The sequence below is a fragment of the Macaca mulatta genome, chromosome 13 (assembly GCF_049350105.2).
Source record: "Macaca mulatta isolate MMU2019108-1 chromosome 13, T2T-MMU8v2.0, whole genome shotgun sequence".
NCBI lineage: Eukaryota > Metazoa > Chordata > Mammalia > Primates > Cercopithecidae > Macaca > Macaca mulatta.
Window position 1 is genome coordinate 63,517,441 of NC_133418.1, and position 26,505 is coordinate 63,543,945.

The window sequence follows — 26,505 nt, forward strand, 5'->3', positions numbered from 1 at the left end:
CATGGCCCAATAGAGATGACAGGCAAAGTTAAGAAGTGGGCATTGTGTGTATACATCCTACTTTTATTTTTGGGGGGGGGGGTTCATGTCATTCTCCTGCCTCAGCCTCCCAAGTAGCTGGGACTACAGGCGCCAACCACCACACCCGGCTAATTATTTTGTATTTTTAGTAGAGATGGGGTTTTACTGTGTTAGCCAGGATGGTCTTGATCTCCTGACCTCGCGATCCGCCCGCCTCGGCCTCCCAAAGTGCTGGGATTACAGGCGTGAGCCACTGTGCCTGGCACATCCTACTTTTTAGACCTATTATTAAACCATTTAAAAAATTAGCCAGGTGCAGTGACACATGCCTGTAGTCACAGCTATTGGGAGGCTGAGATGGGTGGATCACTTGAGCCCAGGAGTCCAGGGCTGCGGTAAGCTATGATTATGCCACTACATTCCAGCCTGGATGGTAGAGCAAGACTCCATCTATTTGAAAAAAATTTTTTTTTTTTCTGGAAAAGTATAGCAGAACCTCCTCACAGCTGTGCTTCATTGTATTTCTTGTGATGTTTCCACTTGTGGAGATAGCAGAATTTATGCCACGATAAAGGAATTTGTTAGGCCACAAGTGATGCAGTCAGATCCTGGCACTGCCTCTGTAAGCATATCTACACTCCTCAGCCACTGCCTTGACACCTTGAGTCATATGCTTCTCTTACTGACCTAATTATCTCTTCATGTTCCAGTTCAGACTGTACCCTCAAGTCAGCCAAGTCTCGTCATTTCCTTATTCCATATTCTACTTTTTCCTTTCTGTGTGGTGGTGGGAATACAGATCATAAATCATACATCGTCTTTAAACTTGCTAGACTATTCTATATTTTTTTTCCTCAGTATCTTTTATTACCTTTAGATTTTAAATCTTTGGGGATAGGAAGTGTACCTTTTTCTTTATTTTGTTTCTGTCTACACAAATCTCCTAATACATAGTGTTTTTTATTAACTGATAATGTATTTGGAAGCTGCCAGTACAATGCTTCGTTTTCCTTTTTTTGGCCAACTGTTCAAACCATGTTTAAACCACTTTTCTTAACATGAGAATAAAAGAAGTATGCCAGTTCCTTTTTAGGTCCTTTGTTGGCCTGCTCCTAGTAAAGATTAAATAGAATGGAGCATTTTATACTACCTATTTCAAAAGACTAGTCAGATTAAACAAAAATATTTTATATTTATACTTTATATTGAAGTTGTCCATAATTATGTACTAACACGTGGTTGTTTTACTAGTGGTTTGTATAATATGTCCTTTATGGTACTAAGCTAAAGATGGTGAATGACTAGCAAATAGTTGTTTTGTACATATTTAACATACAAACTATTTGTGCCTATTTCTGTAAAGTTTATTATAAAAAGTGATTCTACGTAACTGTTGTGACATTGGGAAAATTATTTTTATTTTATTAAAATGGTGTTAATAAAATAAAATATTGTAATAAAGTTTATTATAAAAAGGGCTTCTAAGTAACTGTTGTGAAGTTTGGAAAATTATTTCCATTCTATGTAAATCATTTCAGGTTTTAAAGAAGTCAATGATCATTCAAAAGACTCAGAGAGCTATGAATATGACTTGATAGGAGTGACTGTTCACACAGGAACGGCAGATGGTGGACACTATTATAGCTTTATCAGAGATATAGTAAATCCTCATGCTTATAAAAACAATAAATGGTAAGTTTTAAATATTTCAAAACTTTTTTCCTTTAAGAACTTATGGTATTTTTCTGAAATGTTTTCAGTGCTTAGTTTTCTAAAAACTTTCTACAAAAGTTGGAAATGAGGCAGACAAAATTTTTAAATGAGGATAACTTTCAACAGACAGTATAAATCAGTTCTTAAACATACAGATCTTTTAACTCTTGAGAATTTGTATCCTTTCCTCAGAGAAATGAATACACAGTTTTGCAGATAACTTTAGGAGCTTTATAGACAACATTTCAACTCTTACCTTCTCTATTAATTTAAGAGCTGTTTATTGAATATCTTCTGCAGGGTAGCCTTATATGTGCCATTAGAAGTTACCTGCATGCTCTGCTTGCTTCGCCTCCTATTGGGAGGACCACACACACTTTCTTTTTATCCTTTTATCAAGTTAATGGTTGGAAGTCATTAAACAGTCCCTAGTACCTGTTTTTTGGTCTTCAGATATTGTTAGGTAGGGTCTAGCCTATAGGTACTATATGTGTGCTAGTCACTGTTCTAAGTGCTGGGGATATTGCTTTGAAGAAAATGTACAATTGTTAATTGATTTTCAGTTAGCAGAATAGTTTCATTCAGTTATTTTTCACTTCTTCACCCATCGTGTCCATGGTGCCTTTTCCTTTTTTTATCCATTTGAATGTTTCCATAAGTATATTTTGAATCTTTTTTTGATCATAAATTTTGAAATGGTATCTGTCTTTGAAAGTTCTCACATCTCTTAATTTTTCCTAATAGCATTACATGTTATATTTAAGCAAACTTTTTTATTTCTTTTATGAATTCTTCTATTAATCCTAGGTAATAAATGGATCTATCTGATTATAAGGTGGTTAAGAGTATGTTATAAAATTATATTTCCAATTTCTAGTAGATCAGAATTGTAAAAATAAGAACTTAGAATTTATCTCATGAAATAATAGACACTTGTAACATTGGTTATTCAAAAAATAGTAGACATAATATGAAGATATTCAGTATATGCATACTGGATTAATACTATATGCTCTATTTTAGGTATCTTTTTAATGATGCTGAGGTAAAACCTTTTGATTCTGCTCAGCTTGCATCTGAATGTTTTGGTGGAGAGATGACGGTAAGTTTTATTCAGAAATTATAAATGGTTTGTGCCTTGTCATATCCAAAATCCAGTAGCAGAGTTGCTTAACTTTCTTTTAATTGCTATGATTAAATTAAAGATGTATTCAATTGATATTTATTAGAAGTTTAGTATGTTTACAGAAATATTTTTAAAGTGCTGTTTCTACTTTCCACAACAGCCTGATTAAGAAGGTAAGACAAATAAAAAGCTTAGTAGTATGGGAGTTGAATTACAGTGCCATGAGAATAAGGATTGAGTAAATTGTTTACTCAGTGAATTCTGTGGGATTAGAGCAAAAAGAAATTACTGTTTACTGACTTAATCTGAAAAATCTTTGACAAGGGAGTCTCTCTTAGCTTACTGTGGCTCAAGAGGCTACCTGATTCACAATAGGAAAAAAAGAAATTAAAAAAATGTTTGGCAAGGAAGTTGGCTTGAGCTAAGTTTTAAAGGATTGTTCTTTCAGTGCTTTTTATAACACCAGCAGCAACCTGGATAACACTAGTTACTGGATAGAAAAAGGACATCTTCTCTGTGACATAATTGACAAAAGACTTTTGTTTTTTGCCCCCAAGTCGGAATCTTGCTGTGTCACCCAGACTGGAGTGCAGTGGCATGATCTTGGCTCACTGCAACCTCCACCTCCTGGGTTCCAGCTGTTCTCAAGCCTCAGCCTCGGGAGTAGCTGGGATTACAGGTGCCTGCCACCATCCCCAGCCAATTTTTGTATTTTTAATAGAGATGGGGTTTCACCATGTTGGCCAGGCTGGTCTCAAACTCCTGAACCCAAGTGATCCACCTACCTCAGCCTCCCAAGTGCTGGGATTACAGACATGAGCCACGGCACCTAGCCGACAATAGACGTTTAAAAAGACATTTAGGTTGGAGTAGTATTGTAATAATTTCACTTCTCTATAGACAGTTTATCCTAGAATCAATTTTCTGAGAACTGTGTTAAAATATTCTCTTGATTCTCCACAAGACAAATATTAGTCATTTCTGTTTCATAGTTTCACCCAAATAAAGTTGTTGTTTGACTTAATAACCATATTTGTTATGAATTAGCCATTTACATTCTGGATTTTATAGTTGATCTTAGCCAAAAGTTGAGAAATAATACACATTCCAGATTTTAATGAAGCGTTTCCTTATTGCTTCTCAGTGTTCTTGTCTACTCTGCTGAATGGAAAAAGAAAAGCAGGCCACTTGCTAACAACTTGGAAATGGGTAGAATAGGGAAGTAAATATTTAGTTACAACTAAAGCCACCACTAAATGAATTGCATCTGTAGATGTGATTCCTAGAATGTTTCCTTTTTTTTTTTTTTTTTTTTTTGAGACGGAGTCTCACTCTGTTGCCAAGCTGGGGTACAGTGGCATGATCTTGGCTCACTGCAACCTCCAACTCCCTGGTTCAACCGTTTCTCCTGCCTCGGCCTCCCAAATAGCTGGGATCAGAGGCACACGCCACCCTGCCCAGCCAATTTTTGTGTTTTTAGTAGAGACGGGGTTTCACTATGTTGGCCAGTATGGTCTCGATCACCTGACCTTGTGATCGCCCACCTCGGGCTCCCAAAGTGCAGGGATTACAGTCATGAGCCACTGTACCTGGCTGAATGTTTCCTTTTTTTAAAAAAAAATGAAGAGCAAGGCTCTTTCTCTTAAAAAGTAGTTTTTCAAATTGCAGGTCCACTTTTTTTTTTCTTTTATTTATTTTATCGTAAAGTATCTTTAAAAAATGTTTTGAGACCGGATGTGGTGGCTCATGCCTGTAATCCCAGCACATTGGGAGGCTGAAGTGGGTGGATCACCTGAGGTCAGGAGTTCAACACCAGCATGGCCAATGTGGGGAAACCCCACCTCCACTAAAAATATAAAAATCAGCCAGGCATAGTGGCAGGCGCCTGTAGTCCCAGCTGCTCGGGAGGCTGAGGCAGGAGAATCACTTGAACCCGGAAAGTGGAGGTTGCAGTGAGCTGAGATCGTGCCATTGAACTCCAGCCTGGGTAACAAGAGCAAAACTCCACCTCAAGAGAAAAAAAAAAAAAGAAAGAAAGAAATAGGCTGGGCGTGATGTCTCAGGCCTGTAATCTCAGCACTTTGGGCGGCCAAGGCAGGTGGATTGCTTGAGGTCAGGAGTTCAAGACCATCCTGGCCAACATGGTGAAACCCTGTCTCTACTAAAAACACACAAAAAATTAGCTGGGTGTGATAGCAGGCACCTGTAATCCCAGCTACTCGGGAGACTGAGGCAGGAGAATCGCTTGAATCAGGCAGAGGTTGCAGTGAGCCGAGATCATGCCATTTTGCTCCAGCCTGGGAGACAAAAGCAAAACTCCGTCTCCAAAAAAAAAGTTTTGAATCTTTGTGTTTTAAAATGTCTGCTTCTGTCCCTTCTGATTTCATTGCCCATAATGCTGCTTGTCTGCTTCCCTTGGCTTTTTAAATTTTTTCTGTCACAACACACCTGAAGTTCTCCAGAATTACCAGTAGAATCCTCATGTCCTTACTCATTAGGAAACAGCCTTTAAGTTCTCAGAAGCCCCACCACTAAATTCCTCATAATATTCCACAAGTTCACTTAGCTGTCTGTGATCCTTTGTTCAGCCTCCTTTTGTCCTATGATCTTTCTTTCTTATTCAAATCTAGATCTTTACTGATTGCTTCTCATTACTTCGTGGTCCGTTTTCTTTCCTTTGCATCTTGTGTGTGTTCATGCGTGTGTGCGTGTGTGTGTGTGTATTCTTTGGTTGACTCTTTTTCTGATGCTTCTTTTGCTGTCTCCCATCAGGCACTGCTTAAAGTGTGTACTGACCAATCCATTTCATCTGCATAAAGTTACTTACAACTCTGAGGTTCAAAATTATGTTTGTGAAGGATTGGTGGAGGTAGATGTTTTGAGATGTCAGAATAAGTTACAGCTTCATGACAATGAGATATTTTAATAATATGCTTTTCTCATTTATAATGTTGCTGAGTAATAACTATTTAAATTCAGTTTTTATTTCTACTTACCGCATTTACCAAAATTAGGACAAGGCCAACTATTTCCTTGCCTCACTGTCTTCATTTGTTTTCTTTTGTTACAGTAAAATTTTCTCAGTCTCAACTTTATAGTGTTCTCTAAAAATAATAAAAATAATAAAAACTGAAAAAAAGATATTAGGATATATTGGCCAAATTGTGAAGTACATAGAATTTTTATGAACGCGGTGTTGTTTGAAAACTACTTACAAAGGTGCTGTTAAGTATAAAGTAGCTGTTTATGAAATAACATATATAAATATAGCTGAGTATACCCATTTTTTCAAAGAAGTAAAACTTTTGTATTTTTAAACAGACCAAGACCTATGATTCTGTTACAGATAAATTTATGGATTTCTCTTTTGAAAAGGTAACCATTTTTTTATGTATAGCTTTATATTGTTTTTTTCTTCTGCATTGTCTATTTTTAGAGTGATACTTTGTCAAAATGAAAATATGTCTTTTCTTGCTTCTTAAAGACACACAGTGCATATATGCTGTTTTACAAACGCATGGAACCAGAGGAAGAAAATGGCAGAGAATACAAATTTGATGTTTCGTCAGAGTTACTAGAGGTATAAGTTAATTTCACTTGAGCAACATTTTAAAAATATGTTAAGTGTTTATGCAAGGAATACTGTAGTGTAAGAACAGGCTCTACAGGTTGATACCTGTAATTCTGAGTAGATCTAAAGAGTATTTACAAATAGTCTTGGTAATACTGACATAAGACTGGTAAATGAAAATGAATGAGATTAAATGGAGTAGAAAGTATCACTAAAAGAGAGTAGGTGGCCGGGTGCAGTGGCTCATGCCTGTAATCTCAGCATGTTGGGAGGCCAAGGCGGGTGGATCACGAGGTCACGGGTTCATGACCAGCCTGGCCAAATGGTGAAACACCCTGTCTCTACTAAAAATACAAAAATTAGCTGAGTGTGGTGGTGGGCGCCTGTAATCCCAGCTACTTGGGAGGCTGAGGCAGAGATAATTGCTTGAACCCGGGAGTCGGAGGTTGCAGTGAATGGAGATCGCACCACTGCACTTCATTCAGCCTAGGTGACAGTGAGACTCCATCTCAGAAACAACAACAAAAAATAGGCAGAAAGGTTGAGGGAATCAGAGTGACTTAACAATTTGTGAGGTTAGGTAATGTTTTGCTTCTTAGATTGGATGATGGGTTTGTAAGTGTTCCTTCTGTTGTGCCTCATGATATAGACATGCCCTCAAGCATGCATTGTAATTGAAATGCCGTTAAAATGTATTTTACACCCGGGGGCAATGGCTTACACCTACAATCCCAGCATTTTGGGAGGCCCAGACGGGTGGATCACCTGAGGTCAGGAGTTCGAGCCCAACCTGGCCAACATGGCAAAACTGCAGCTCTACTAAAAATAGAAAGACTAGCTGGGCGTGTTGGTGGGTGCCTGTAATCCCAGCTACTCAGGAGTCCTAGGGGAGAGAATCCCTTGAACCCGAGAGGTGGAGGTTACAGTGAGCCGAGATAACACCACTGCATTTCAGCCTGGGCCACAGAGCAAAACTCTGTCTCAAAAAAAAAAAAGGGCCGGGCGCGGTAGCTCACGCCTGTAATCCCAGCACTTTGGGAGACTGAGGTGGGTGGATCACAAGGTCAGGAGAGCGAGACCATCCTGGCTAACATGGTAAAACCCTGTCTCTACTAAAAATACAAAAAATTCGCTGGGTGTGCTGGCGGGCGCCTGTAGTCCCAGATACTCTGGAGGCTGAGGCAGGAGAATGGTGTGAACCCCGGAGGTGGAGCTTGAAGTGAGCCGAGATCTTGCCACTGCACTCCAGCCTGGGCGACAGAATGAGACTGTCTCAAAAAAAGTATTTTACATATGAAGGAATAAAAACATGTTCATTTGTAGTTATGAGGCTTTCTTCATTTCATAATATAGTAGGTAGTAATAGTACATTATTGAGTACATAGCTCAGTGTGTATTGTGTTGGTGTTAGGAATTCAGTCAGCCAAAAACACAAAAAAGTAAATCTTCTCCAGAAATGCATGCCTGATTAAATTGTATGCATTCATCTAGACAATTCAGCTTTTACTGTCTGGAAAAAAAATTTTTTTTTTGTATTATTGCAATCAAGTCTTAAAACTGGGTATTGTTCTGAAATGCTTTTGACTAGTATCTTGCCTGCACATGTTTTAATGGTAAAAAGCCAGGAATATTGTCTTTTTTAAATTCCTTGAATTGGATTTAGTAGCCGAATTAGATGGTATTCATTATAAATGGCTTCATTAGATTTGAAGCTACTAAACTTACCTATTTGTATAAAAATTTATCTCAACCGTCATTATAACCACAATTAATTTTAATCATTTTTTGTGCAAAGCTTTTTGCCCTAAAGATATTTAGACAAATCTAGACCTTGCTTTATATAAGTACCCGACAGTATTTAATGACAGTTACGCCACTTGTGAAGTAAAATGAAATTTTAAATAAAACCTTTACAATGATGATGTATTTTGTTTGTTTACATCGGTGGTTCTCAAACTTCTGTGTGTATGTGTGAGTGACAGGGTCCTCATTTAAAGTGAGGAAGCTTAACCATTTCTGGCTTTTGATTTAAGGTGAAAGATGTGTGACTCCTCATTTTACTTGATACAGAGAGGCCATTGTAGGGTTGTTAATTGACCTAATTCCAGTATTATCTCAGGGAATGTGGAGGCCTGAGGAGAGGGAGAAAGTGAACAGCTAGTTGGTGGAGCAGTCAGAACACACACAACTTGTATTAAGTGTGCCGTATTATATCGGTGTAGTTCGTGGTACCCTGAAACAATCACAATAGTAACCTCAAAAAATCACACTGATGATAGATCACCATAATAATATAATATAATATGTAATATGATATAATACATAATATAATAATATATAATGACAAAAATGTTTGAAATAGTTCAGGAATTACCAGAATGTGACAGACACAAAGTGAGGACATGCTAGTAAAAAAATGGTGCCAATAGACTTGCTTGATTGCAAGGCTGCCACAGCCCTTCAGTTTGTTGAAAAATACAGCATCTGCAAAGTGCAGTGAAGTGAAGCACAATAAAATAAGATATGCCTGTACATTAGAAAATTCCTCATTGCAGACCTAAGCCAACAATTTTTTCTGTAATTGTTCCAGCTTACTATTGTTAAATGAGTGTGCCTACATGTTTTCTTAAAATTAAATTTAAAATGTAAAATACTGTGTACATGAACATTAATACGGTTTTAGATAGAAACCAGAATGTGGTTCTTTAGATTTGTACATTTAAAGCGTAGACATTAATACCAAAAGATAACATAAGACATTTTAGAAGCATAAAAGAGATAAAGCAAACTAGTTATAAATTGTAATGATTCTTACAGATAATATAAGGTAAGAATTCTCAGAAAGTGTAGTTGATAGGGTTTGCTAGAAAAGGGTCAGGAAATACTTCGGGAGGTTAACCTTAAACTGAAACTTGAAAGTTAGAGAAGTTATCATGTGAAGAATGCTCGGAGCCAGGCAAAGAAAACATTATGTACAAATTGCCTAGGAAGGACAGAGCTTATTGGCATGTTTCAGAAGCCAAAAGATGACCTATATGGCTGTGATGGTAGTTCAAGGAAAAGTGGCCCAAGATGAGGATGGACAGTTACGTAGAAAATAGCTAGGGTAAGGCTGGGCGCAGTGGCTCCCACCTGTAATCCCAGCACTTTGGGAGGCTGAGGCAGTTGGTTCACCTGAGGTCAGGAGTTTGAGACCAGCCTGGCCACCATGATGAAACCCCCTCTCTACTAAAAACACAAAAATTCACTGGGTGTGGTGGCGGGCACCTGTAATCCCAGCTACTTGGGAGGCTGAAGCAAGAGAATCGCTCGAACCTGGAGGTGGAGATTGCAGTGAGCCGAGATCGCACCATTGCACTCCAGCCTGGGCAACAAGAATGAAACTCTGTCTCAAAAAAAGAAAAAGAAAAGAAAAAAGAAAACAGGGTGGCTGGGCAGAGTGGGCAGGATGAGATTACCCCTGTAATCTCAGCACTTTGAGAGGTAGGCGGATTGCTTGACCCCAGGAGTTAAAGACCAGCCTGGGCAACATGGTAAAACCCCATCTGTACCAAAAAAAAATGTGTATATATATTAGCTGGGCATGGTGGCACACACCTGTGGTCCCAGCTACTCAGGAAGCTGAGGTGGGAGGATCACTTGAGGCCAGGGAAGTCAAGGCTGCAGTAAGCTATCATGCTGCTGCACTCCAGCCCAGGTGACAGAGTGAGACCCTGTCTCCAAAATAAATAAATAAATAAATCCACAAAAAATAGCTATACACATACATAGATACAATATAAAAAGAACTATCAAGCAGATGAATGTTTCTGTAAAACAAAAATAGAGCAGAACCAAAAACACTTACATGGTAGAAACCACAGTATTACCTGCCTTTAGGTTCAGGAGATCATGTTGACCAGTAGTTAGGCCCTAATGGGATAGAGGGGACAAAAATTGTGACACAGAGTCTACAACTGAGCTTATCGCTGGAATCCAGAGTTTAGAATGGGGCTCCCTTGTTATAAAAAGTACTGAATGAGATGGGTAGAATGCTATCAGAGTCCGTGTGATACAGAGTCTGATACAGGGGCTATAGCTTAATAGAATGTGTTTGTACCTGGAAATGCTCAAGAACTCTGAAGCAGGCTATTCACTGATTAGACTGTGATTTCCCAAATATCACTGTAGAACAGGAACCCTATTAGGTTCTAAATTAGTGTAGTGGACTGGGGAGGCAAAGAGATAGTTGAAAATCTTCAATGGAAGATTAAAGATAAGGTTGGGACTTTCAGCTCAAAATGAACCTATCGACCAAAATCCCAAAATAAAATCAGAAGTTTAGCCCTACAAAAGACAGCTAGTAATACCAGTAGTCAGAACATCTAGGTAAAAATAATTTTATGGAACTGACAAAAACATAAGGCCTATTTAAGGTATTCAGAGGGATGAAGACAAAAACAGCAGAGTGATACTACAGTGCTAATTTTTCATGATTTTTATAAACAAATCACGTCTGATTTGGGTCTGCCAACCAGAATTAAGTATTGTACCAACTTTTAAATGTAAACCTTTCTTTTATAACCTTATCAGAATGTAACATGACTTATATTTTATTCATTTATATACTTGCTCTTCAGATAGGATTTCAGAATTCTTGCAGCATTTTAATAAATACAATAAAAACCTCACAGTTGCTTGAGGTAGTCAGATAAGTATTAATAATTACAAAATATTAGTAGCAACCATTTATATGAGTATACTTGGGGAAAAAATCAAAATGAACTTTAAGTGCATGTATTTTATTTTGCAGTTTTTTAGAGGAGACTTTTTGTCTAATAAAAATATTAGTAAAATGTAATGAAGTAAACTGCTTTATCATATATCTAATGTTAACTTTTTTGTTTTCAGTGGATTTGGCATGATAACATGCAGTTTCTTCAAGACAAAAACATTTTTGAACATACATATTTTGGGTAAGTTTGGTAAATTTCATAGATATTTTACACATTTAAAAAAAATCTTATGTGTGAATTTTAAATGATTATTTTTAAATTCTAGATTTATGTGGCAATTGTGTAGTTGTATTCCCAGTACATTACCAGATCCTAAAGCTGTGTCCCTAATGACAGCAAAGGTAATAAATATATGAACTTTAAATAATTCTGTCAAAATTTACTACTTTAAAATGATTGAAGCTTTTTTTGCTGTATTTTTTCTTACAGTTAAGCACTTCCTTTGTCCTTGAGACATTTATTCATTCTAAAGAAAAGGTATGTGTTTTATACTATGGATTTTTTTTTGTCATTTATGTTTTTATCAGGTATCTTTTGGTTTTTGTTATTGTTGGCTCAGAAGTTCATAAACTTTGACTGACTTCTTTTTCTTTTCTAGCCCACAATGCTTCAGTGGATTGAACTGTTGACCAAACAGTTTAATAATAGTCAGGCAGCTTGTGAGGTAAGGTGATAATTCAACAACTAATGCATAGCTTAAGATTCTTTTTTTTCCCCCCTCTTATCTAAGATGCTATAGCAAAGTTGTTTTATCTATCACAGGGAGCCAAATGTAAGTCATTCCTAAAATCATTTAGCTGAGAAAGTTATAATTTAATATATCACATCCATTACACTGATTAAATAATTGATTATTAAGTCACTTAAAAATTCATGTTTTGGCCAGGTGTGATGGCTCATGCCTGTAACCCCAGCACCTTGGAAGGCTGAGGCGGGCAGAGTACGAGATCAAGAGATCGAGACCATCTTGGCCAACATGGTGAAACCCTGTCTGTACTAAAAATACAAAAAATAGCAGGGTAGGGTAACGCATGCCTGTCGTCCCAGTGCCTGGGGAGGCAGAGGCAGGAGAATCACTTGAACCTGGGAGGCGGAGGTTGCAGTGAGCTGAGGTTGTGCCACTGCACTCCAGCCTGATGACATAGCGAGACTCTGTCTCAAAAAAAAATTTTTTTCCGCCTTCATCTAACAGAAGGAAAAACTATGTATAGAATATTCAAGACTCTTCCAAATATTTCTTAACTACTTTTGTTTTTACAGCCTTATTAAGGTATAAATGACAAAAATTTTATATATTCAAGGTATACAAAATGATTTGATGTATGTATACATTGTGAAGTGATTACCACATTCAAATTAATTAACACATTTATCACCACATAGTTATGTGTATGTGTGAGTGGTGAGGACATACACCTCCCTTAGCAAATTTCAAGTAAACTATGCAAAAAATTTTTAATCTTTTTTTAGTCAGTTTTGTCTCAAAACAATACAATATTGTAACTAGTGTCATGATGCTGTACGTAAGATCCCCAGAATTTATTTAAAATGGAAACTTGGGATCGGGCACGGTGGCTCACGCCTGTAATCCCAGTACTTTGGGAGGCCAAGGCAGGCGGATCACTTGAGGTCAGGAGTTTGAGACCAGCCCAGGCCACATGCGAAACCACATCTCTACTAAAAATAAAAAAAGTAACTGGTCATGGTGGTGTGCACTTATAATCCCAACTACTGGGGAGCCTGAGGCAGGAGAATCGCTTGAACCCTGGAGGCGAAGGTGCAGTGAGCTGAGATCACGCCACTGCATTCCAGCCTGAGTGACAGAGTGAGACTGTCTCAATTTAACAAAATAAAAATAAAAAACCTGAAACTTTGTACTCTTTGGCCAACCTCATCTTCCTATTTCTTCCATCCCTCTCTTAACTACTTTTGTATGTTGTTAGGAAATGCTTAACATCATCTGTCACTTCCTCTTTCCCCACTCTCTCCGCCAAAAAAAAATTCACCTATCCACCTATCTCAGTAGATTAGTTTATGCCCGGTTTTAGCTCCTCATCGCCCATTTTAAGAGATGCATCCCTAAGGATAACCTGCTCACAGGTAATGACAACTTAATCATATTGCCATCTTAATTTTTAGATTAGCAACCAAAGAGTTGTAAAATCCATAGGAATGCAAGTGTTACAAATTAACAGAAGTGGGAAATAGCAGTCTAGTATATAATTGATGAATTATATTTAAAGGTTTTTTGCGTATTTAGAAGTTCATCTAATTATACCTTATAGAAATAGAGTAAGGGAATCTATTCCTCAGAAATTTCAAACACAAAAGTGTAACTTCTTGAAACTTTGTAATGAGAATTTGGAAACATGGACAGAAGTAGAAAGGGACCATAAGCTGTCACATACCTGTTCCTCAACTTCAATAAATAATAATATTCTTTCATTCCTGTTTCATCTACCCCCTGTTTTTTTTCCCCCATAATGGAAGAATTTTAAAGGAGACGTAAATAAATTATACATCTATAAACACCCAGTATATATTTCTGACATAAGAAAACTTTAAAAACATATGCAACCAGTAATATTATAAGTGATTTCTCATCTTTATAACTTTTTTTTTTACCCCCAGAGAGGGTGGTGTTCTGTCACCGAGGCTGTTGAATGCAGTGGTGCACAATCATAGCTCACTGCAACCTCAAAATCCTGGGCTTGAGCAATCCTCCTCCCTCAGCCTCCCGAGTAGCTGGGACCACAGGCACTCACCAACACACTCAGCTAATGTTTTTCTTTTTTTATAGAGACGGAGTCTCTTTGTTGCGCAGCTGGTCTCAAACTCCAAGCTTCAAGCTATCCTCCTGCCTCTGCCTCCCAAATTGCTGAGATTACAGGCATGAGCCATTACGCCTGGCCAGAAGTGATTTATTCTTGTCATCTAATACCCATCCTATGTTCAGTTTTCTTTATCTCAAAAAAAATTTTCAGTTGATAGGTTTAAAAGAGTGGTTCAAACAAGTTCCACATTTTGCATTCATCTGTCTCTTAAGTCTTCCTTAATCTGTAAAAGTTACTTTTTTTTCTCCATGCCATTTTTTGTCATTTGTGCTTTAGGATTTCCCTCATGCTTTCTTTGACTACTTGCATTTTCCTGGTGGTGGTTAACATGTTCCTCTGTTTCCTTCTCCTCTCATGGCTGTTTGATAGATCCAGAGTTTCTCCAGTGCTAATTAGATCATAATTTGTTTTTAAACAGAAAGAAAATGAATCATGCTAATATCATATATTATTAATAGGAGGCCGGGTGTGGTGGCTCACGCCTATAATACCAGCACTTTGGGAGGCCAAGGCGGCTGGATCACCTGAGGTCAGGAGTTCGAGACCAGCCTGGCCAACATAGTGAAACCCCGTTTCTACTAAAAATACAAAAATAAGCCGGGCATGGTGGTGTGTGCCTGTAATCTCAGCTACTCGGGAGGAGAATCACTTGAACCTGGGAGGCAGAGGTTTTAGTGAGCCAAGATTGTGCCACTGCACTCCAGCCTGGGCAATGGAGCAAGATCTGTCTCTGTCTCTCTCTCTCTTTCTCTCTCTATATGTCTTTATTTATTTTAATTAAAGAGTAAAGATTCTATAGTGTGATGAGGGCTAAGAGAATGATACTTAATTTTATTATGATAAAGGACCACAGGTTGTCGTCATGCACATTGTGTACTGTAATATAAATGGCATTCCTTGGAGTTGTGTAATGATGTAACCCTTATTATGATTTTTAGAGTTTGGACTTTTATAACAATTAGAGAAACTTTTCTGGTAAGAACTTAAAAGAATTAAAACATTGACTAGAAATAAAATCCTTATGTGACTGTTAGCCCATGTAACAAATATTTATTGAATGTTAAAGTCATACTGTGTTATTTTTACAGTGGTTTTTAGATCGCATGGCTGATGATGACTGGTGGCCAATGCAGATACTAATTAAGTGCCCTAATCAGATTGTGAGACAGGTAAGAAAAAATGTGTTTGAAAAAAATTATTTGGAAAAGAAGTTACTTTCAATTTAATTATTCTAAATTTGCTTATTAGTGTGTCTTAACCTAATATTGATAATAGTATGAAAAGATCTACCTCCTATCATAAAAGTCATTTTGTTGTTGGTTTCACCAGGCTCTTTTAACATCAGCTCTCTAATAAGGTGATTAAAATTATGCACATTTCCTGGATATAGGAAGATTGACTGTAACTTCCTATTCTTTTATTATTAGATCCTGCTCTTTATTATTAGATGCTTTATGAGTTGTACTGATTCTTTTAAAATCCTTAGACATTCTAACCATGGTGTAGGGTACTATAGTGACCTCGAAAGCTAATGAGAAGACTGTAACTTACTTCTGTGATTGGGTCTGAACTGTCATATGAAACAGTTTGTTTTCTTTAAATTGTTGGGTACAATAGACAATGAAATGTAAATATTACTTTATAGTCACTTTTGACAAAATCAAAAACTTAATCTATGCCACTTTCCAGTTACTATTGAGATAGAGATGTGTGTGTGTATATATAAAATATACATTATATATAACATATATGTATACATGTGTTATATATAATGTATATTATATATAATGTGTGTTATATATAATGTATATTTTATGTGTGTATATATATAGAATTTGTTTTTTTAGAGGATTTTGCTCTGTTTCAAGCAGTCCTCTTGCCTCAGCAGCTGGGACTACAGGCACATACCACCACACCTGGCTAATTTTGTTTTGTTTTATTTTGTTTTGTTTTTAGACAGGCTCTTGCTCTGTCACCCTGGCTGTAGTGCAGTGGTGCTACATGACTCACTGCAGCTTCCACCTCCTGGGCTCAAGCAGTTCTCCCACCTCAGCCTCCTGAGTAGCTGGAACTACAGGCACACACTACCACACCTAGCTAATTTTTATATTTTTTGTGGAGAGAATGTATGTCTCCCCTGTTGCCTAGGCTGGTCTCAAATTCCTGGGCTGAGGCAATCTTCCCACCTTAGCCTCCCAGAGTTCTGGGATTATACTGTGAGCCACTGAGCCGGCTTAAGATACAATTCTTACACCATAAAATTTACCCAAACCTTTCAAAATGTAAAATGTAGTGGTTTTTAGTATAGTCACAAAGTTGTGCAACCATCACTACTACCTAATTTTGGAACATTTGTCACCCCCACCCCCCACCAAAAAAAAACCCCTATACCCATTAGCAATCAGTTCCTATTTTATGCTGTCCTTTCTCCTCAATCCCTGACAACTACTAGTCTACTTTCTATCTTTATAGATTTGCCTATTTTGACCATTTCATATTAATGGAATCATACAGTATTAGTCTTTTGTGACTTACTGCTTGGGTTTAACAATCTTTTAGGATTTATTCATGTTATAGCATGTATCCATATTACATTTTCTTTTTTTGCCCAATATTTTGTCAAATGTATATACCCCACATTTTGTATATCTTTTCATCAGCGGAACATTTGAGATGTTTCTACTTTTTGGCTATTTTTAATAATGCTATTAGGAACTTTTAGTACAAGTTTTTGTTTGGACATATATTGTCACTTCTTTGTATACATTTTCAGAACTGGTAAACTTTTTTGTTTTTGTGTTTTGTGTTTCTTTTTGAGACGGAGTTTCACTCTTGTGGCCCAGGCTGGAGTGCAATGCCGTGGTCTCAGCTCACTGCAACTTCTGCCTCCAGGGTTCAAGCGATTCTCCTGCCTCGGCTTTCCAAGTAGCTGAGATTACAGGCGTGCACCACTGTGCCCAGCTAATTTTTTGTATTTTTAGTAAACAGGATTTCACCTTTTTGGCCAGGCTGGCCTCAAACTCCTGACCTTAGGTGATCTGCCTGCCTTGGCCTCCCAAAGTGCTGTTATTACAGCCACCGCACCAGCGGTAAACTGGTGTTTTTTGGTTAGTTGGTTGGTTGTTGTTGGTTTTGAGATGGAGTCTTGCTCTGTCACCCAGGTTGGAGTGCAATGGCGTGATCGCGTCTCACTGTAACCTCCACCTCCCGAATTCACACAGTTCTCCCTGCCTCAGCCTCCTGAGTAGCTGAGATTACAGGTGCCCACTGCCACACCCAGCTAATTTTTGTATTTTTAGTACAAACGGGGTTTCACCATGTTGGCTAGGCTGGTCTCGAACTCCTGACCTCAGGTGGTCCACCCACCACAGCCTCCCAAAGTGCTGGGATTATAGGCTTCAGCCACCATGCCCGGCTGGTAAACTTTTTTTTTTTTTTTTATAGTGACTGCAGTGTTTGATGTTCTTGCCAGTGATATATAAGAGTTCCAATTTCACCATAATCTTTAGCAGGTAATACTGTCTTTTTTATTTTAGCCATCCTAGAAGGTATGAAGTGGTATCTTATTGTGGTTTTGGTATGCATTTTCCTAAAAATTGTTACGCATATTTTCATGTGATTGTGGTTCACTTGTGTATCTTTAAAGAATCCTCACATTTCCTTCTCCTAGCTGCTGACCCCATGATGAGCAGCTGCCCTTCCCCATTCCACTCTTCTTAAGGAATTGGATACTAGATTTTCCTTTCTCTGTATCCCCAGTAGCTAAAAGGATTTTTTGAAACTTTGTTTTTGATCATCTGTATTACTGAAACGTGCAGTTTGTTGTTTTTTTTCTCTTTATCATAAAACTGATTTTTTTATGCTAACTTTGCCGTATTGCCTTAGTCCATTGTTGAGACTCCAGAAAAGCTCCAGAATACCAAGATAATCTTGTGCAAAGTATAAATGGGTGGCAGAGAATTTTGAATCAAGTTAATTTTTCAAATCTTTGTTACCTGATAAGTTGGCTCTTGTTTTATCTTTATCTTCACAGATGTTTCAGCGTTTGTGTATCCATGTGATTCAGAGGCTGAGACCTGTGCATGCTCATCTCTATTTGCAGCCAGGAATGGAAGATGGGTAAGAAGTACTTTTTGAACGTGTGTGTGTGTGTGTGTGTGTGTGTGTGTTGTTTTTGTTTTTTGCTGTTGTTGTTGTTGTTGTTTTAAAGAGATAGGGTTTCTTCATGTTGCCCAGGCTGGTCTCAAACTGGTAGGTTCAAATGATCTGCCCGCCTCATCCTCCCAGATTGCTAGGATTACAGGCGTGAGCCACCTTGCTTGGCCCTAATTTTTAAGTTTCTTGACGACTTGCTTACAAAGTATTTTTTTTAAATCCACACTGAAATATTTGTTCTGTTTAAAAATAATCTGTAATAATACATTCAAGAAGGTAAAACTATTTTTGTTTTGTTTAAATTTTGCATCTGCAAAATCCTTTACAAACTACATTATGGCTTAGTCTTTTTGTTTGCATTGATTTAGCCAGTCACAGTAATTGGAGTCTAGCTACTTATATTATTGCAGTTGATATTCATTATCTCAAAGATAGAGAAACTCAGAGTTTAAAAAATATTTTTCTCTTGAACAGTATTTCCAGGCCTCATACATTCTCTAAGATCTATTTAATTGTCTTTTAGGTCAGATGATATGGATGCCTCGGTTGAAGATATTGGCGGTCGTTCATGTGTCACTCGCTTTGTGAGAACCCTGTTATTAATTATGGAACATGGTGTAAAACCTCACAGTAAACATCTTACAGAGTATTTTGCCTTCCTTTACGAATTTGCAAAAATGGGTGAAGAAGAGGTGAGGCTATATCTTGTCTATTTTTTGGATTATCTGTCTTTTTTCAGTATTTGCAACTTAATTGCTTCTATTTTACATTTTTAAATTTTGTTTGTTTGTTTAGAGCCAATTTTTGCTTTCATTGCAAGCTATATCTACAATGGTACATTTTTACATGGGAACAAAAGGACCTGAAAATGTAAGTACAATTCTATTATACATCAGGAATTAGAGGCCATGGTTTTCATAGTTTGCATCGTGCGAAGTCCTGAGATGTTAGAACCCTTTTTAAAATCCCTTCTGGAACCTGATGTTAGATAATGTGAAGGGTCTAAGATTGGTTGATGTTTTTAATGTAACTTGAATGGATATAGCAGGAAAGAAACAACTAGGTTGTTCATTGGTCATGTCTGGAACAAAGCAAATAAACTGAGGCAAAGTGGTCACCTAGTTTGGGGTCTTATTAACAGTGAATTGTTTTTGTGAACATTTTGGTGGTCACATTTTGAAGTTCTTTGCTATTAAGTTTGTGAGAGTCTTTCCAAAATTTAAGTAGCTGGTCTATTAATAATATTAAAGTATTACATCAGTTTTGTGTTGTTCATAACAAATGCATTGGGTTGTATGATCTACTTGCACTCTTATTTAGTCCTTTTCTTAACCATAAGAGATAAGTACCCTTTATAACTCCATTTAACAGATGAGACAGTTGAGACTTAGAGAAGTTAATTTGTAATGCTTCACAGAATATACACTAGTAGATCATAAAATCTTTTGACTCTCTGCCTTTAAAAGTCCAAGTGAATGTCTCTTTGAAATACCTACTATTTGGATTATCAGGAAACTATAAATAAGAATTTCTTATTTTGTGTAACTGGCATTTTTATTAAATAGGAAATATTGTTTTATCATACTTGTAATTTTTATCCTGATTTGTCTTCCAATGAGCTTGCTTATAAGAAAAAAGTTATTCAAGGATTTATAGGTAAGGTAAGTAGTCAGTGTTGAGATTTTTTTTTTTTTTGAGATGGAGTCTCACTCTCATCGAGGCTGGAGTGCAGTGGTGCTATCTCGGCTCATTGCAACCTCTGCCTCCTGTGTTCAGGCGATTCTCCTGCCTCAGCCTCCTGAGTAGCTGGGATTCTAAGCGTGTGCCACCACTGCTGGCTAATTTTTGTATTTTTAGTAGAAACGGAATTTCAGCATGTCGGCCAGGCTGGTGTCGAACTCCCGACCTCAAATGATCCACCCGCCGCAGCCTCCCAGAGTGCTGGGATTACATGAGCCACCGTGCATGGCAGAAAATTGTTATTCTTCACAGTTCTGGCAATTTAATCTAAGATTGTCCTGAATGTGGTTTAGAATCTTTTACATTAGATTTAGGTCTTTGTGCAGTTGTTTTTCATGTTACAAGCTCCTGCCACCATCTACACTGTTAAATAAAACATGTCATTTGTTCTCAAAATGATATTAAAAGTACTACCATATTAAAATTGAATTTTATTCCAACTTAGCCTCAAGTTGAAGTGTTATCAGAGGAAGAAGGGGAAGAAGAGGAGGAGGAAGAAGATATCCTCTCTCTGGCAGAAGAAAAATACAGGCCAGCTGCCCTTGAAAAGATGATAGCTTTAGTTGCTCTTTTGGTTGAACAGTCTCGATCAGAAAGGTGAAATGTTTCGAATTTAAAATGTTCAAAGCATGTTTGGTTTTATTATTTTTACATATTGTTTACCACTAGCTTTTCCACTAGCTTTTTATTATATATGTTTAATTATGTAATTGTTACGCACTAGCTTTTATTATATAATTCCTTTTAAATAATACTACTATTCATCAACTCTTGTGGCATAAGAATTTCAGTTTTTTTCTACCAAACTTTTGCTTTATCTTTGAGTCATGTTAGAAATAGTCATTGAAAAAATATACAGTAAAATATCTAGCAAAATAGAGCGTGCATTCGTTCTTTAACCTAGCAACTTCATTTCTAGGAATCTGTGTCCAAAATACAGAAAGATGTATATGCAAATCCGTTTATTGAAACCATGCTTCTGATAGTAAAAGACCTAGAATCAGCTGAATGTACATCAAAAGGAAACTAGTTGAAAAAACAGCATCTATTCAAAAGAGTACTCTATAGCTGAAAAGGAAGTATGGAATTTATCTGTACTACCACAAAGAAATCTTTAGGATCTATTACTAGTAAAAAAAAAAAAAAAGCAAAGGTGGGAAAACGTGTATATGGTATCGTATTTTTTCAGGGAATGCTATGATGACAGAGAGAGAGGGAGAGAGGGGGAGAGTGTGTGTGTGTGTGTCTGTGTACAACCAAACCTCATTATTTGTGGATTTCCTATTTGCAAATTCACTCATTTGCTAAAATGCATTTGTGATGCCAAAATTGGCACTCGGGGAGCTTTTGCAGTCATTCACAGATGTGTGCATATGCAGAGTGGCAAAAAACTTGAGTTGCCTGACATGCCTTTCTAGGTAAGGTCAAACAAGGCAACAATTTGCCTTTTTGTTTCAGTTTCCATATTGTAAACAAATGTACTTTTCATGGTGTATGCTGTGAAAATTTTTCGTATATTTATATTTTTTGTTCATGATTTTACTCTTTAAAAGGGCCCTCAACCAGGTGTGGTGGCACGCACCTGTAGTCCCAACTACTTGGGAGGATGAGGTGGATTTTGAGGCTGCAGTACGCTACTTTGGAACCTGTGAATAGCCATTATAGTCCAGTTTGGGCAATATAGGAAGATCCATCTGTAAAAATAAATAAATAAATAAATAAATAAATAAATAAAATGGCCCTCAAGGGTAGTGCTGAAGTGCTCTCTAGTGTTCTTAAGCTCAAGAAGGCTGTGATATGACTTATAGGGAAAATATATATGTTAGATATGTTTCATTCATATGAGTTTTAATACTACTGGCAGTGAGTTAAACATTAACGAATCAACAATATATACTAAATAAGGTATCTTTAAACAGAAACACTCATAAAACAAGGTAATTGTATTGATTGGTTGATAAAAATATTGCCAGAGGCTCACAGAAATTTGTGTATTTTCCCTAGTAGCGATAATTTGGTATTTGCTAATTCAGTATTTGCCACACTTTACAGAACACAACTACCTCAAATACAAGAATTGACTATAAATCAAAAACTTTTTTTTAAAATGGTTTCTAGTGGGTAGAGGAAGAAAAACAGGGTGGAGGGGGCGGGAATGGATTCTCGACAGATTTAACTTTGGAATCATATAAATGTATAATTATAAATAAGTGAATAAGAAGTAATCTCTAAAAATCAAAAGCACAGTGAAATAAATGAACTTAACTATATATTAAATAGGTAAATTTCTAGTGGGATGTATAGGAAGGACAAAGAGAATTGCAAAATTTTCCTAAACTGTAACAGTAATTATTGTTTGTAATAAAAGTATTATTCTGAAAATATTAATGTATATTACAGGATGAAGCAAATAAGTAACTGTTAATGTCATTGGAAACCAAGATTTTCAGCAAAAGAAAGATAAAAATATTATAGGGTTTTGCATAACTTATTTAAAACTAAATTTGAATTGGAAATATCAGTAGCAGTTTATGGTGTATTTGCAAACAGAAAATCTATTACAAAAAATGTTTTATCTACCACTGTTTTCTGAAAAGACCTGGAAACTCTGTACAACCCAGAATCAGTGAGTACCCTTGGCATCTAGGGTATAGTCTCTAGGTTTCACTTCCCACTGAAAGAATTGGGGTTCCTTGGAAAAACGACCAGTTCCAGTTCTTGGGAAAGAAATGAATGAGAAGCTTGGAATGTCTTGTCATTTTGGAAAGCAAGGAGGCAGTCTAAGACTACTGAGGTCATGGTAAAGAAACTCAAGAGCCAACTTACGGAGGTTTCTACTGGTCATAGATTGGACAGCTTTGAGCATCGGTAATAACTACAGTGGACTGTGAATCAAATCAAAGATATTTAAATCCATGAGTTCATAATAATACCTAAAAAGAAATTTTTTTTAGTTTACTGGCAACTTTTGGAGTATACTAGGAAATCAAATCATTATTTTTGAAACTGATAAATAATGGAAACAGTATCAAGCATTTATTCTACTTGCAAGTATACTTCATGGCAGCCAAATGGTGATTGAGGGGAAGTTTGTGTTCTTATATGTATTCAAGCTAATTAATGAGCAAGGACAATTGGAATTAGAATATCACTGTTTTGGAATCCCAGATGAAATAATGGATCTAGGCAGTTATCATCATTGACAGAAAACCTTGCAGAAAGACTAACCCTTCCTTGTGTGCCTTCTACAAGATACTATTAATTAAAAAGTCAAACTTAGATCTCATGAAGTCTGGATCTGACTACCAGTTTATAGAAAATGCAGGGACAGAGTAACATGTTAAGACAGCACCATAAGGATACAATCAGCAAAGTATAAATGTGAGAGAAACTACAGGACAAATGACCTTCAACAGATAAATTGCAAACACAAAGCTGGTGGGGAAACCAATAGATTGAAATATTTAAGAGACATTTCAACTAATTATGGCAAAAGACTTTATTTGAATCATGATTCAAACAAGTTAATTTTTTAAATGTTTTTAGAAACTTCAGGAAATGTGTACACTGGATATTGTATGATAGTGCGGAATTATTCATTTAGGCATGAATAATGGTACTGTGGTTATGTTTTTGAAACCTATCTGTTAAAGATACTATGATTTATGGATTAAATGATAAAACACCTGGAGTTTGCTTCAGAATAATTCATATTGAGTGGATGGGGGTTCAAATGAAACAAGACTGGCTATGATTTTGGTAAATTTGAAGCTGACTGATGGAATACTTGTGCTATTCTATTTTTTAATATAGCTGAAATTTTTATAAGTTATAAAAGAAATACGCAATCTAGGTATAGTGGCTTGTGTCTGAATCCTGGTTATGTAGGAAGATCCCCTGAGCCTAGTAATTCGAGGCTGCAGTGAGCTGCGATCACATCACTGCACTCCTGCCTGGGCAACAGAAGTAGACTCCGTCTCTAAAAAGAAGGAAAGGAAAAAAGGAAGAAATATACAGTAATTTTAAACTGGGAGATGAAATGCTAATTTCTAGAAGTCCATTTGGTTTTGAAGGGTCTCATGTCCAAAAAAAAAAAAAAAAGTAAGTAAGACCCATCCTACTGTTTTATATACTAAAATAGTAAGTTAATTAAATGAAAATGAAGTACATTTGGGCTTTCATTTACCAATCCTGGAATGTTGAAAAATTGCCTAAAAGACATTTAGCAAGCAAGTGTAGCTAGCAAAAAATCATTTTATGATGGCAGGTTAGTATAGTTACAATTGAATCAACAATTTTTGATACATGTTGTAAATCACTGTAAAGTAATACAGAAGGAAGAAAAACTTATTTCCACTAATATTTTCTTTCAGGCATTTGACATTATCACAGACTGACATGGCAGCATTAACAGGAGGAAAGGTAGTACATTCTCTAATATTAGACAATTTGATCATCACAAAAATAATAACAGTTCTTAAATGAACAACTTTTGCTTTTGACAGGGATTTCCCTTCTTGTTTCAACATATTCGTGATGGCATCAATATAAGACAAACTTGTAATCTGATTTTCAGCCTGTGTCGATACAATAATCGACTTGCAGAACATGTAAGTGCTAAGGAACAGTCTTAAAGATTTTTGGAAAATTTTAAAAAGATTACCCTGAAATCTGGCCGGGTGCGGTGGCTCATGCCTGTAATCCCAGCACTTTGGGAGGCCAAGGCGGGAGGATCGCTTGAGCCTAGGAGTTTGAGACCAGCCTAGGCAACATAGTGAGAACCCGTCTCTACACAAAATAGAAAAAGCTAGCCGGGTGTAGTGGCATGTGCCTGTAGTCCCAGCTATTCGGAGGCTGAGGCAGGAGGATCGCTTGAGCCTGAGAAGTCAAGGCTGCAGTGAGCTGTGATCTTGCCACTGCATCCCAGCCTGGGCGACAGAGCGAAACCCTGTCTCAAAAACAAAACAAAACAAGAATATCCTGAAATCCTCCTCTTTCTGTTTTAGATTGTATCTATGCTTTTCACATCAATAGCAAAGTTGACTCCTGAGGTATGTAAACATTTGTTTATGTTTTTAAAACAATTTTCAGCACTGCTAATGCTTTCAAATGAGCCTAATTGTTCTTGAGAACAAATTTATCAGGGTTTCTCCCATAATATAATAACTTATTTTTAAGTGTATAATGTTAATAAAATGAACTACTAATCATGTCTTATTACGAATATAATTTTCCCAACTAAATGTAAATATGTATGTAGACTCATTGTATCAGAGTGCCACCTGGATGCCAGGCTTTAAAGTTGTTTGATTTGGAGCATATATCGTAATTGTGCCCAAAGAAAAAGTAGAGCAACCAGGACTCAGCATATGTGTAAACGTATGTAGAAAATAGAATACAGTGTTATATGAAAGTATTTTCATAAAATGGAAATGTTATAACTATTTTAACAATCGATGTCAAACGTTACCATAAATTACCCCTAAGGTTGTTATAGGAAGCTTTTAATCTAAATTTTTCAGTAGAACACAGTTGTCTCATTAACAATTTATTTTTGGGGTTGGGGACATGTTGCTTAAAGGATACATGTTTTCATGAATAAGTTCCAGAGATCTCTTGTGCAGTGTGGTGACAAGAGTTAATTATACTTGAAAATCATTGAGTAGATTTTAAGTGTTCTGACAAAAAATAAGAGTGTGAGGTAATGCATATGTGATTAGCTTGATTTTGCCATTCTACAATGTGTACATATTCCAAAATGTTGTACATCATAAATATTTACAGTGTTTGTCAGTTTAGAGAATATTTTTATAATTATCTTTTCCAAAATACACTTGACATCCAGAAAAATCTATTGGACGTGGTTCCCAGTTGACTTTGTATCCCCTCACTGATCCTGCTGCTTTATGGTAGTTCAGTTTCACATGTAGAAGTACTGGCTGAGCTCTTCTCCCCTAACACAGATTTAAACGTAGTGTGTAGTAGAATATATGTTTCTTTTCTACTGAAAGAGATGGGTTCAGATTGATCTAAATACACAGTCATATATGTGTTTTACAGGCAGCCAATCCTTTCTTTAAGTTGTTGACTATGCTAATGGAGTTTGCTGGTGGACCTCCAGGGATGCCTCCCTTTGCATCTTATATTCTGCAGAGGATATGGGAGGTAAGTCTTGCAGCAGGTGTTTTCAATGTTTATTTCCCTGAGGCTTTTATTTTTATAATATAGTCACTACCATTTTAAGTACCAGTTTCTTATTACCCCAAGATGGTTTTAGTAAGTCACAGGTTTGGGGAAGAAAAGAGTTCTTAGCTAGTCTCCTATTGTATTAAAGACATTCTTGTAGCGTTATAAACAGCTTTAGCCTATTTGAGGTTTTCATTCCCCTACCCTCCAAAGTTCCATAAAGCAAGTAGAAGTCCTAGAAATACAAACCAAGTGTTTTCAAGAATTGACAGAAATGGTAGAGGAAGCACCAACCACCCTTTTTCTTCGAGTTATGGCTGAGGTCACAAAATTTCTCCTTGTTTGAATATTGGAAAAGCTCAAGACCAGGGGACAGCAAATCTT

At 36.7% G+C, this 26,505-nt stretch overlaps 1 protein-coding gene across 6 annotated transcripts in view; it reads left to right on the forward strand.

Annotated features, from left to right (window-relative positions):
* Positions 1 to 26,505, forward strand: part of USP34 (ubiquitin specific peptidase 34) — a 288,223-nt gene that overhangs the window by 225,344 nt on the left and 36,374 nt on the right. For all 6 annotated transcript variants that reach the window (XM_028832452.2, XM_028832455.2, XM_028832453.2 and 3 more), the window contains 17 exons: positions 1,560 to 1,713; positions 2,758 to 2,836; positions 6,182 to 6,235; positions 6,345 to 6,440; positions 11,322 to 11,386; positions 11,472 to 11,547; positions 11,636 to 11,683; positions 11,805 to 11,870; positions 15,129 to 15,209; positions 18,074 to 18,159; positions 18,719 to 18,887; positions 18,991 to 19,065; positions 20,381 to 20,532; positions 24,309 to 24,357; positions 24,441 to 24,545; positions 24,942 to 24,986; positions 25,996 to 26,100. In XM_028832452.2, the coding sequence (XP_028688285.1) occupies positions 1,560 to 1,713; positions 2,758 to 2,836; positions 6,182 to 6,235; positions 6,345 to 6,440; positions 11,322 to 11,386; positions 11,472 to 11,547; positions 11,636 to 11,683; positions 11,805 to 11,870; positions 15,129 to 15,209; positions 18,074 to 18,159; positions 18,719 to 18,887; positions 18,991 to 19,065; positions 20,381 to 20,532; positions 24,309 to 24,357; positions 24,441 to 24,545; positions 24,942 to 24,986; positions 25,996 to 26,100 (1,505 nt within the window). The remainder of the gene's footprint in view (positions 1 to 1,559; positions 1,714 to 2,757; positions 2,837 to 6,181; positions 6,236 to 6,344; positions 6,441 to 11,321; positions 11,387 to 11,471; positions 11,548 to 11,635; positions 11,684 to 11,804; positions 11,871 to 15,128; positions 15,210 to 18,073; positions 18,160 to 18,718; positions 18,888 to 18,990; positions 19,066 to 20,380; positions 20,533 to 24,308; positions 24,358 to 24,440; positions 24,546 to 24,941; positions 24,987 to 25,995; positions 26,101 to 26,505) is intronic.